Source organism: Topomyia yanbarensis, chromosome 3 (assembly GCF_030247195.1).
Source record: "Topomyia yanbarensis strain Yona2022 chromosome 3, ASM3024719v1, whole genome shotgun sequence".
Taxonomy (NCBI): domain Eukaryota; kingdom Metazoa; phylum Arthropoda; class Insecta; order Diptera; family Culicidae; genus Topomyia; species Topomyia yanbarensis.
In genome coordinates, this window is record NC_080672.1 from 252,483,592 (window position 1) to 252,497,846 (window position 14,255).

At 36.0% G+C, this 14,255-nt stretch overlaps 1 protein-coding gene across 16 annotated transcripts in view; it reads right to left on the reverse strand.

Moving 5' to 3' along the window:
• Positions 1–14,255, reverse strand: part of LOC131692905 (GATA zinc finger domain-containing protein 7) — a 125,921-nt gene that overhangs the window by 61,172 nt on the left and 50,494 nt on the right. For all 16 annotated transcript variants that reach the window (XR_009306102.1, XM_058980293.1, XM_058980291.1 and 13 more), the window contains 2 exons: positions 2,448–2,509; positions 2,270–2,343 (listed from right to left, as the gene is read on the reverse strand). Coding sequence is in view for 15 of the 16 variants with exons in the window: in XM_058980293.1 (XP_058836276.1) it covers positions 2,270–2,343; positions 2,448–2,509 (136 nt within the window). In the remaining variant the exon portion in view is untranslated. The remainder of the gene's footprint in view (positions 1–2,269; positions 2,344–2,447; positions 2,510–14,255) is intronic.

Below are 14,255 nucleotides of genomic sequence, written 5' to 3' on the forward strand. Positions count from 1 at the left end.
TGTAAGAAAGATTCAGTTTAATCAGTTTAATAGTTAATCAGTTTATTAATGATAGTATTGTTCCTTATTTTGCATTTTTACATTACTCGCGATAGTCAAAATAGATACATGCTCTTAATTGTTCGCAATGTATTTACTGCTGTTGTGTATTATTTTGATCATAGTTTTTAAATAGATTAATTTATTTGACACGGCTCAAAGCAATTGTTTGACTGATTTGTGATTTTTTCATTTTTTTAACAATATGGAAAAGATAAAAAGTCAATAGAACTTATTTCTGTCACTTTATTCCTGTGGACTCAGATTTCAGCTACCTGTTGAAATCTCGGCAGCGAGAAAAAAGTTTTTATAACGCTGCTGTAAATTGCGTACACAGGATTTATTGCGCAGAGTCAAATATTTTCCCTCTGAGCTGTCCACTGCATTTCTCTCATGTTATCGTTCACATGCATGTCGTTGTCGCTACTGTGAAGTGTTGTTTGGAACATAAATTATTAGGAAAATGTACTTTAGTCTGACTTTTTTGGAAAATATTTGAAACCCATAGGCTTCTTCATGATGCAATTCCATTTAAAATCTTTTTTTGTAATTTTATTTGTACACGACCTTCATTTTTCTTCTTCTCTTTAGCGTATATTTAAGTAGCAAAGAAAGACAAGTTTCTTGCAACATATATAATAGTTTTTTTCTGTAGACATAACGGTTCCCAAACAATACTTGTTAAAAAGTGACGCAAGCAGAAACATATACAGTTATGAACAAATCAATAAGACGACTGCGGCGCTGACATTTGTTTTTGCCCTCAAACCTCCACGTTATGATTAAAATGATGTCATCTAGTGACGGACACTAGTAATGCTGTGTCAATGAACGTTACCAACTTTATGGTATGAAAAACAATACAATTCAAATAGATTTGACATTTTAACGGGGATGCTATAAAACCACGCGATATAAAAATAGGACCCAATTCGTTATCTGATCAGAATTTCGTTATTTCTAAAATTTTGCAGTTTAAAGATGTCATTTTCGTAAAAGGGGCAGATTTTGCTAAAATAAATGCTGAAAAGGGGGAAATCATAGCGATATATTGCTCTCGTTTTCCAGAAAGACCAACACCATGTTTCCAATGTTCGTCATGATGCGAAAATACGTCTAGCAACTGCAGGAAAACTACCGCCGTTGATGGTACTTATATCAAACTACTTTCCATTTCAGTGCCATCCAGAACTCTCCAGAGGAGCCTTGTGGAGCATAACTTCGTTGGCCCCTGAGAAGTTCTACTAGACTAGTAGACACCTGGGGACTTTATTGTAGTTCATCAAAGTACGAATAAAGTGAATTGGTTTCGAAAATTAAAAAAAAAAATGCAGGGCCTCTTCTGGTCAGTTGAGACAAAAGTGTAAAATAGTTGGATTTGATGGGAAACGATTGGTTCGAAGTTTAGAAATTTCTGAATGTTAGTCACAAGACATTTAAACACGGAGAATATTATGGTTCAGGATTATTTCTCTTGGTACGGAGATTGTCCGATTTACCGGATCAAAGGTGTCATGAACCAATATCTATATGATAGTGATAAATGTCTTGGAAGTGTCCGTTTAGACAAGATAATGAACCAAATTATACCGCTCGCACCGTTAAAATGTGATTGGACTACATAATGAAGTGGCTAGCGCAATTTCCGATACCTAATCAAAAAAAAATTGTGGCGTATCTTCAATAAATTAATTGACTCCGAAAAACCACAAAATAACGAAAGATAGTGGAGAGATACTCAAGAAACATGGTCCGCCAACCTAACCACCACATATCGCACTGTGGCTAAGTAAATGTCGAGCAAATTCCCATAATTAGCAAGAAATATGAGCTATACTAACAAACACTAATGATAGAATCTTCAGATAGATGATTACCAAATTCAATTTATTTTTTACAGTAGTACTGTAAAGTGGTCTTATAGTTTTATGTTCAAATAGTTTCTTTTAATTTCAATGTTATGGTGGACATGTTATCATGTTATTCATAAAAAGTAATAAAAAATTAATTGATTTACAAGAAAATTCAAAAAATAAAAATATAGAAAAGGACTAATTTCTCAAGTTGAATAAAGGGGTTTCTATTGTTTTGTCCGACACTATACGTTCTTGTACTAAAATAGTCAATCAAAATGGTCCGGTTGAAGATTCGTAAACCGAACACAATAGTTTAGGACATTCTAAGAAAGAAACCAACCTAATAACGCTTTATGCATTTTGAATAGACTTACCCTTAGAATTTGTAGCTGAGTCGGCAATTTTTTGAAACGCTTCCAAATATGCTGCTAGTGCCTGAATCGCCGCCCTGAAACCACAAACGAAAATAAAATTCCATTATTAAATCCGATGCTCTGGTTTGAAATTAATGGATCAAGAAACTCGTTATGATTACAAATTACAATTACACACCTCAAACAAGCGTGAAGTTTCGTCGCTTTCGCAATAAAATCATCCCATAGTGGACTGGAATTCTGAAACAAACACAAACATATTTATATTATTATAGTGCTTTTGCAATTATCAGTATACCGACGCATTTTAAAGCATAAAGTATATTGAAACATGTGAATGAATTAGAGCAAAACTGCCATACAAATATAAATAATGCAAAACGGGAGGACTGTCGTATTGAAAGCTCCAATTAGGCAAGAACAAATCATTCCATACTATTCTTCTGCCTTCACAGTTTGAGCATCGCCTCTAAACTCACTTGCTGATTTCCGTGCTTAACGTATCTCTCTAGTATGAAGTACATAACATCAGTGCACGATGAAGTTGTTCTCTTCTCAAAACAACAATAACAACACAGACAACATATAGACACAGCCTATGCTTTGATGGAAAGGTTGCACCATTCGTAGTATAAGAAGAAGAGGGCGAATTTCTACCGTGAATACATTTCTTTATGTAACTTTTATGTTTTAATAAAAGGTTCGTTGAAAACAGACAGCGACTCTTTGCTGTATTCATTTTGTTTCTATTGCAACAGTATGTTATGCATTAGTGGGGCTCACGAAAGCGATTTATGTTGGAGAATGTTAACTAAAAAATCTGAAATGTTTTGAATGTTATAAAGAAGGAGAAATTTTAATTAAAATAACTTTTTTGGGATTGAAATTTGTGTTCGTTGGAAAAAGAATGGTTTGATTTATATAATCATCCAAAACTAATCAGACCAGCAAATTATTTTACTCCATTCAGTCATGTTTTAGCTACTCACGATGCATCATTTTATCGTTGACTGCACAAGCCGCTCAAAAATTACACCACCCTACTACGGAACATGTGCAGAAAAGGCAAAGACCTTATGTACGCGCGACTGTCGACCTGCCAACGCTGATTCTAGTACAGCGATTATGACATCTTGCTTAGGCGCAAATCTGCACATTTTAATCTCATCGTGCCTATTTAAGTAGCTGTTCCTGTGATACTGTCCATGAATAGGCGCTTTTGAATTAGATACATGAAGATATATGAATATGTATTTTTTCTTAAATAATGAAGTATCTTGCATGCATATATGTGCCTTGCATTAAATTTTGTTTGAGAGACAACTATCTTCTGTACCTATAAAATAGCAGTAATTCAGAAACATGTGTAAAATTACTATTTAATGGCACACCGTGAGCTATTATAAAAAATCTGTTTGAAAGTAGGATAGTTTCCAGAAAAATATAGTATTGTGTTAAATCTATATTTAACTAGTGTATAATTGTGGAAATAACTTAAATTAAAAAAAAACAATTTGTATGCAAGAAAAAGTTAAAATTGTACATATTTCCTTTATGAATCATAGTAAATTTTTATTCTACATAACAGAGCGAAAATGAACATCGCAATGACTTATAGGATCGCTTGGAATTCATGAATAATTGCTAAATAGCCTTTTTAAAGTAACGTTGCACATTTACATCTGAATATCTACAATCGTCTAACGGACTGACAACATCGAACGTGGAAACACAAACGGTTAACGCAGCCTTTTCCGAAACATTTTCAATCGGTTTTTTGCACATTGCCACCTATAGGTACTCATTGAATGAGCACAGCGAAAAGATAGAGAAACATTAAAGAAACTGGGAAAATTATGCAATAGGAAATTATCAGATTATGGAGGTATAAATATTTTCCAACTCATTGTTCTTCTTTTTCTCACTACTATTGGACTCGCAATTCAGCTTGTTTACAACGCCTTTAATATGGCTTATGAAATCATTGGATCACTCGGTATTGGTATCATTGACATAGATATATATCTGAACATAAATATAGCAAGTAATGGATACCGACATATGTCTATTACCAAAAAGTTTGTTCCTGGTGTGTCAGTTAAAAAAAAAATTCTGCTGAACTATAACAACTTGATTCGTTTTACAGTAACCCTTCACCGGATCCACTGTAACCAAGTACAAATCACAATGTACCTATATGTATAAGACTAAAAATGAAACGTAAGTAGAGTCTCTGGTTTTACAACGTTTGATAGTGAAGGGCTGTATAGAAGAAGGTAGAGAACATTTTCATCTGTCAAATACAACGAATAGATCAACGTCTATTTGATTGTTTTTGTGGTGAAGCTGCTAAACTTTCAATTATTCTGTTGTTTGATCATTTGAATTAAAACCTGAATAGGCGCGTTTAACGCCTCATCATCCTCGGAAAATCCTCACATCTCTGCAGCGAGAGCTTGTTTGCACGTCTGTACCTTTTTATTCCATTGAACCAACATCGCCAAAGAAAAAACAGAATGACGAAAGCAAGAAAATAAAACCAACGCAGCTCAGGCATAGTAAACCATTGGCCAAGTGGTATAGTAATGTCATTGACATTCACAACTGTCTGTTGAACTTTGCCGTTAGTTGTTAAAGCTGGCATCTCAGTGGTTGCACATTGTATGTATAAAACGGAGGGAAATAGTTCAAACTGGACCCACGACGTTTTTTTGTTTTGTTCAGTGGAGAAGAGGGTCAAATTTCCAAATTGTGTGTACCTTGGTAATAATACGTGGCGGCAAAGCAGAAGCACGCGGTGCGAGAAGAAATAAAAATAAATCAAATATGACTTTTCGTCTAAAAAGTAAACAAAGCTGCACGTTTAGATAGTTGTTGTAGCTCTTTCTGAGGGGTGAAATCTCGCAATAATCGACATATCCGCCTAAAAAAAGTTTAATATCGTTTACGATCGGCGATGTTTTGTATGTTTTAAAAAGAGAAACAATAATACAGAACATGTGCAACCAATGCGTAGAGTCGACCAAAAGAGTGTTTCTATTTTTCCTATAAAGATATAGAACTCGCCCCAACTTTACGAAAGCTGACTCTCAATTGTCGTCGAATTGAGACATTTTGTGAAAAAAGCATCCTGCTCTGATAAACAACCGACAATCAACAACATTCAGATAATGACTTTAAAAAATGTCCATAAAGTTAGTCGTGCTAGTGCACACTGCTCTGAAAATCTAGCGAAATTGTCTTAGCGTACCAGCGACTGCTCGTTCAGTAAGCCATTTGCACGAGATCCGGAGGGTTAAATAAGTAATAGACTGTGAAAATTCGTTGACGTGCCACAGATTAACTAGAAATGAGACCAATTTCAAAAGCAACACGAAAACACTGCTATGTGTAGATCACACACACACAAAGAAAAACTTGAAAACGAAAAGGCAAAAAAGCTGTACTTAAAAAGATGCACAATTTCGCACAAAGAGCCACTTTTTTGTTCTACCCCTCATCGGCGAACAAAATGAAATTCGAAGCATCCTCCCTGGGTTCGATTCCCAACCTCGCACAAAGGGTCAGAGATTTTTCCAAACGAGATTTCTCTAACCCGAAAAGAGGCGAATGACTCTAAGATTAAAACCTCTATATTCATTGCCTATATTGCCATACATAAAAGAGTTTTTCTTCTAGTTTTCCTAGTATATTCGATTTAAAAAAATACATTTATATGATTGATAGGATATGTTGCGAAGAGGTTTTCGTAGTATTGACAACATACAATCGTGTTTTGGAGATTCTGCAACTCATTTTTGTTTGGGGCGGGCATAGTGTAGTTGGTAAATCGATTGCCTTGTGCGCAGCTCACCAGGATTCGATTCCCAACCCCGCACATAAGGTTAGAAATTTTTCCAAAGAGATGTTTCTAACTCAAATAGAGGCGTATTGTCCTAAGATTAAAACCTTTATAATCGAAAAAGTAACGAATTTTCGTAACCCGCCAATAGACGCATTCGGCCAACTAGTCTGCTGATATTAAGGATAGAAACTTCCGGAAGTAACCGATTCATGATCGTGCGAGCGCGGGAGTTTTTAGGTTCACCTTGAGACCGCATTTGAAAATTTATAGGAGCTGAGACATTCACTTTATCACCGGGATGTTATCATGTTTACGAAATCGTGGATGTAGATGCCGTGGATGGTCGCGAAGGGGTCAAGCATTTGTACACTAACATGTTTGTCACGTGTATGTGACTTCGCGTGTATAATTTCGATTGTGTGTATTCTTGTTTGATCTCACGCGAACCATGAGCCTGATGCTTAATTTTTAGTGTATGGTACAGATGGTAGAAGGGAGTCCGTTTCCCCATATCACTAGAGTTCCAGGTCATGTCACCATGGAACGTGTTTTTTAGTGAACATGAGTGTCACTTTTTTGATTGGTTCAACCGAAGGCTAATGACTAATGTCCAGACTGCTAGGGCCGAGGTAAGATTTCCGAACGTGACCGTTTTATGATCGCGCGATTGGTGGGTTAATGTTTGAGACCGCGTATGGAAGTTTAAAGGTGCTACGTTTACTTAACTACCGGGGTGTTTTCATGTTGGTGAAATCGCGGGCGTGAGTATGTGTGGATTATTGCAATTGCATGGTCGCGTTAGTGACGCAGTTTCAAGTGCGGATCTACAAACACATGTGTTCGCTCGATCATGAATCACCCTAGGCTAGGCCCTAGTAGAATAGGTCCATGCCTTCAGTTGAACCAATAAAAAATTACGCTCATATTCACTAAACAACGCGTCCCAAGGCGACATGACCCTGAACATGCAAATGCTTGAGACCTTCGCGATCATTCACGCACACCAAAGCCCGCGGTCTAACGAACATGAAAACACCCCGATGCTTAACTGAATGTTTTAGCACTAATAAACTTATAAACGTGGTCGAATACGACAAACACGTAGGCATACAAACGCTTGATCATATACTCGCACATGCGCCCGGGATCCCACACACAGGATAACACCCCGATAACTAAGTGAACGTTTGAACAAATATAAATTTACAACCGCGGTATCAAGAGTGAAACTAAAAACTGCCGCTCGTATCAATAAGACAACAAATGGTGACATAACCAGGATGCTGGTTGAAAAACTGTCAATTCAATCAGCTTAATTACTTTAGCATCTACCAAATATTATTCAAGTACGATGAAAATTAATATTAGTATTTGATGAAAGTCTGCGTATATAGTTGATTGGACAAATTCAACCGTGTTTGAATCATGCGAATTTCACATCATTGTTGTTATGGTGTTTATTCTTGAAGGCAAATCTAATATAAAGGCATCAATTTATTTGTCAGTTATACGTCACAGACATAAAACCTTTTTGATAGCATCGGGAAATGACTATATTTATAGCACGCAGAGGAAAATCTCATTTTTCATTATTACCCATTTACCTGACGAATTAAAATGATATAAATAACTTTCGCCTGACACAAAAATTGTCTTTCGCGACGGCAATAAAATAAACCCATATACTTCCGCGTCCAGTGGGCTTTGCATTAGGCAATCACTGTGACTCTTTCTGATTTGAAAAAGGCGTGGGGGCCAAGTCTTGATTTCTGCGATCTGTAAATTGGTTGTACAATTGAAGACAATTTACTGCCAGAGTGCGATTCGCGACATCAACGATGCCAGACCATAACCAACAGTAAATGTTTAAATTTTATCTACATATTGAACCTTTGGTTGACCTTGCTTCGTTTATTTTCTTATCTGATGAACGATAGAAGTGTTCCGTCTTTATGCCACAACCTTAATTATGGAATGGAGGGAATATTTTGAATAACCACTTTTCCTCTCCATTCCGAAACAATGATAATGCACAAAAATAGGGAAAATTTGGAACATTTTTGCGGTACACCGTGGTTCAAATCGATCAATTGCTAATCGATTATCATCTAACCATATTCCGAATGTGTTATAACGCCTAAATTGTTATCCATCCAAGCCCATACAAAATAGAAAACGAAAAGGAATGAACCTACTGCAGGTAGGTATATAACATTAATGTACGCACACATCTCTTGATAATTAAATTCATTATCCATATATCCACACTTCCTTCACAATTCGAATTGGTTGCGCAGGGTTTGGCATACATGTTTGCCGCTACATGTATGGAATATTCAACTGAAAGGATTCCTTTATGAGATCGTAATAGATTTGAAGTAATTGACTTGCTCCGGACGTGGCAAAGAAAAATTTCAGCACTCGATGCTAATGTACCTATAATGTAATGTTAATATACAAGAACTGGAACAATACAATAATAATATACAAGAAAAAATTGGTTAGAACGAGTTGGAATATGTTTACGCGAGAAGTTTTTATACCTAGCACTGTTTGATTACAGTCAACGATCGAACGATTAAATAGTTTTAGGTCTTCAAGTTCTATGAACTATCTCGATCCAATTTTTATAGTCTTATTTAGTTTCATTGTGACGCATAGAGATGATAAAATCTGCGTAAAGCAATATTTTACTCGATGAGAAAATAACAGAATTAACGTTATAAACTCTGTCTTGGTAAGAGTATTTTATACCGAACAGACAGAATACGTGTTAGATATCAAAAGAAAAAAGAATAAGTTTATTTTAAAATTCGTTGTGATGGAAGCATGGTAATAATAATTCTAAAAAATTCTATTATTTATCAGTGATTTCTGTCAAATTAGAACAGTGGAGCTTGTGTCTTCACCTGAGCCATTTTTTTTCAAAACTTTAACATCAAAAGTTGGCTTTCTCTTCAGAACTACCTTGCATTATCAAATTGCAAGTATAAAAATAGCTCCACATCGTAACATGAATGATTTAGAGTATTGGAAGTATGCTAAGAAATCTATCAATGTTTTACAGATCAATCTAGTTAATTATCAAATTAAAGACCAATTATGGAAAAGTATGCTTTAAGCACCCATGATTTTTCTAAATCTGCTAGAGTGTCACTAATGATTCACTCACATTTATTGTAGGTTACTACATTACCCATATACCAGTTATATGAATGAAAAAGGAAACACACTCTCTTGATCCGGTTTTCTGGAGGTCTATGTTAGCATAACGAGAAGTCAACGTTGCACTTGTAGACTTGCGAAAAGCATCAACCAGTTTCGAAAAAAGTATGTCGCTGGGGCATGAATGGAATCGATGACGTCGATGCAGTCGTCGTAGAAATGCAATAAATACAAACAAGTGCATGTATGTTTAGGTTTGGTCTGGGGCCTTCTACCTTCGAAGTCTGAAATTGAGCGGTTTTGGTAAATAAATATACTACGATGTTTTGTTTTAATATTGAAAACAGAAAAAACACTAAGGACCTTGAACCGTCATTGATTACATTGCTATTGTGAAACTGCTGTCGAATAAGATTTTTTATGGAAGTATTGGTACGAGCTCAATATTTTTTTTTTAATTATTCTGTAAACATACCGTTATGTTGTTCCGTGGCAGATTTGCAAAAATTTATTTTATTACATTTTCATTATCTATGTCAAATAACGACATAAAAAATAAACAAAAATGACAAATCGTTGCATAAATTTTACAATTTACAAAATAGAAAAAATATGACATGGGACAACATAGCGGAGTGTTCACTGAATAATTTAAAAAAAAATGTAATCGAGCCAATATTTTTATGAAAAGTTTCACTCAGCAATAGTTTAAACATCAATGTAATCAATGACGTTTCAAGGTCGCCAATGTTTTTTTTCAAAATTGAAATTCAAAATTCTAACATTTAGCTTCAAAATAAAAAATTAAAATTCAAAATCTACCTTGCAATTTATTCCCCAAAAAGTTCAATTTCGGGCCTCAAGAGTAGCGAACTTCCTTAAGTGATAGCAATTGAAAACTGATTGTCATCCTAAGTTTGTATTACCTAACTTGCAGTAAATCAGCAAAATCGTAACAAGCATTAATGATGGGCAAATCATTGTATACACAATAAGAGTATTTAACACACTTAATATAATGATTCGAAACTAAATTCTCGAATTTGAACTTGGAGTATTTCGACATACATAAAGTAATACAAAATATATTGCCCCATGAGTAACCTATCGAATCTTCCAAATTTCAAACCCACAACAATATGACAAATGGCAATAAACTAAGCTGGTGAGATGCTTCTAATATGACAACTGATGTAGTACTACGATATGAATGTAAATAATATCGAGCGGCCCCTCGAATAACTGGTCCGCTCAGCATGGGTAAAAGCTTCTGTAATTTCTCCCGAAATGTGAATAAGAGTGAGTGGCTGGTTGGAGTTCCTTCGAATGAACTGTCAGATGAGTGGTTGAGCACCCACCGGATCCAGTCGTGGTTGGAGCCGAGTTACTTTCGGCGGGTGGTCGCGACGCAAGCGTCGTCCCGCTTTTGAGATAACCCTTTCTGCGACCTTTAACCACAGAATTAACTATAGTAGAGGGGAAACTGTTTGTCTCTGGGTTTTGAAAGCCATTCGGCAGGACCCGGGGTTTGGTGGTAGAAGATCGAGGTCTGGGGATAGTCAAAAGAAATTGAAGCCGTATACAAAAAGGCTTCGGGGAAACTTGCGTAATTTCGTGAACGATTACGTAGTTCCGGTCACGAAAATATGACTCATGCTTTAAACTAAGGACTCCAAAGAGGCAGGAGTAAAAGATAAAAATCGTGAGATTCTCTATATCAGTTTTGCCAGTAATTAGTTTTCCCTTCCCAGTTCTAACTCGTACAAGTTAAGTGGCTTCCCGCATATAGAAGCAGTAGTTTAGAGACGGCATTCCCGAATTAAGGTAAGGTGCAAATGGTGGCCAGTTCAGTTCGTGCCTTAATTCCAACTTGTCGTTGGATGCGTGTTTTTCGTGCAGGTTTGAAGCTGCAGCATCCCGTCACACCGATCATCATCCGTCATCAACCGCTTCTGACCTCGCCGTCTAGCTACAAAGTTCCCGGTGAACCATCCGGAAGAGCGACGACCCGATTATCAGTTTTTTTTTGGATCGGCGGTTTTATTTTTCCCGCCCCATGAAAATCCTAGGTCAGCGATGAAATCGCTGTATTACACGCAAACACGCCGACTGTAAATGCACGCACCGTAGGCACTCATTTTCGGATGAAGCCACGTTAGGTAGTTAGATTTTTGAAATGCTTTGGGAAGGGAGAGAGACAGGATAGGCAGTGACCATGTTGGTTAGCGCGCTGCGCGTGAAATTAGCTAGCAAGTTGGAAGGCCTAGGTTCGAGACCCGATATGTGAAATAAATATTTTTTGTAAGCGAATTATGAGTTGAAGTGATTAAACAGTTTTTTTTTGCAGTAAACTATTTTTTTGGTATTTTCTGGTGTAGGTACCCGAGCAGAAGAAAATAACTTCAAAATACCAAATTCCGGTATGCTGTACTCAATACTTGAACACCACAATAAGGTATTGAGGAGCCTTGCATAAGAGGTAAAATACCTGCAATAATAACTGAGACATATACTAGGAATAACTAGTTGATAATGAAACGAGTTATTATAATACCTGAATAATAACAAAACCTTTTCAACCTTCCAATGACAAAATTCACTGTATGGAGGTATTCAATAAGGTATTGATTTGGTATTTGTAAAAATCATTGGAATACATATATAATACTAAAATAAGGTATTATACCTCATTGAGGTATTAGGCAAATATTGAAGAATGTTTCTTCAATACCTGCTTAATACCTCAATGAGGTATTAATAATCAATTAATACCAGGTTTTGGTATGATACCAGAAAATAGTATGTTCAGGTTATTGGCCAGTTATTTTCTCCTGGTCGGGTAGTTTCACGATTTTCGGTCGTTTCTGTTTTTTAGCGAGCAGAGTTGACTCCTTTTTCTTTCGACTCCACCTTTCCTAAATTGGCCACGATTGGAGACGTTGTGTTTGAGTAAATCTTTGCCCGTGATGATGAAAAGCGTTAGAGCTAATCAATTATACCGGTCTGAGGCCTCCTTTGTATACTGTTTTTGATTTCTAGCGAATGTTTTCAGGCTGGTAATCAAGGTACCTGAGTCCAGTTCGACCATTCTGGAGCCAGAGCTCAGAAACAAATAGTACCCGCCCGTAGGAGATTACGCCAAAGAACTAAAACGCAAATTTTAACATCTTCGGTTTACTAAGAAAAAAATTCTCCACTTTATCGATGTAATTTTGTCAGCCTAAAATACACCATGGAGCTGATAAAAACGAGTTTTTACTGTGACTGTATTGAGACGCGGACCACTGACTACCAAGTCATCCGACCGCTTGTTTACGACGATAACGGTATGCATACCAAAATCTCCCGTAACTGCTCGCAGTTATCCAGTTGCGCATACGATGTAGTCGTGTTCACTGAAACTTGTTAAGATGGGATATCGATAGTGCAGAAATTCTGTCCGATTATATTTCGATGCGACCGTAGCTCATCGACCAGCATCCACTTACGAGGAGGTGGAGTGTTAATTGCAGTTAACAGGGGGCTGACTTGTGAGCCTGTTTCGCTACCGAATTGTGACCAGCTTGAACAAATTTTAGTTCGGGTAAAATCATAACATCTTACCGAATATCTGACACAGTGGACGTTTGTTTCTTCGCAAATCGTGGGATTTAAATGATGATCATGTCCTTAACCCTAGAATGTTGCACTTGCGTTTTCCACCCTAGAACGTTGCACTGGGGTATAAATGTACCCCACGCATTTGATCGCAGTTTTCGCAGGTAAAAATGCAAACAAACGAAATGTATAATACATCATTTTCTTCGTGTTTTAATTGCGAAAACAGCTGTGCAAGTGAAAGTAAGTAATTTATTGAATCAACGATACATAAATTGGTTTGAACCAAAAAAAAGCGAAAAACTCGCGGTTTGGACTTTTTATACAAAAAAATATATAACTTTGCGAATTTTCAACCGATTTAAAAAAATCAAATGATTCTAAAAGTTGAAAGAATGGTCTTGAAACGGTATAAAATGGAATTTCGATATTTTTGAAAACGTGCAATCATTTTGAGGAGTGAAAGTTTAAAAATCGTGTTTTGGAAAATACCACGAAATGGGGTGGAAATTGAAATGAAAAAAATATTTCTGACCAGTAATACATTGCACTATGGTTCCAAAGCTGTATTTAGGAAGACAAAACTGTTTGCGCCTACACCGTTGATTTTAGATATATAGTATCTTCGGCAAACTTTCTTAGAACTTTCTTGCCGATTTTTTTATATTAGTTGAATTAGGGTGGTCCTTGTGGTTAGGGTGTTCAAAGTATCAACATCTTAGATATGTAAAATTCAGCTACATAGTGTTCTACAAAGTTATAAATCAATCAAATTGAATCAACTTTTCTGAAGAAACTATGTGGCTATCTCTAATGGTTCATGTGCTATAATTTTTGCAATATTTAAGGTAGGGTGGCTCTTTAAAAATTGGTTTTCTATTAATATCTTTTTATGTGTTAATTTCTCGCTAATACTTTGTTCTAGAGGTTTTTAGAACTTTTGTAAATACACATTTTTGCCGAAGCAATGAAGTTTCTATCTCTTTTGTTTGCATAGTTACAGACGATTTTCAAAACAAAAAAGTTTTTTTTTTCAAAGATCTTCTAACATTGCAAATGGATTTTCAATCTTTTAATTTCATTTGAAAGATCGGAACTTTTGTAGTTTTTGGTGAAAAAACTGCGGGAGCGTTATTTCTGTAAAATAAATAATAAATTTTTGAAAATGGAGCATTTTTCAACAAGAATCGTTCATAACTTTTCAAATAGACGAGATAACAACTTTGTTACTTCAGCAAAAATATTCGCCATACAAAAGTGCTGCAAACAAACTATTTACGATAAATCAATGTATGAAGTGACAAATGAGAAATAGTGATTTTAAGGGGTCACGTTTTCAACGTTCAATCTCTTACGGTAAAATCAACTGAGAAATAGTCA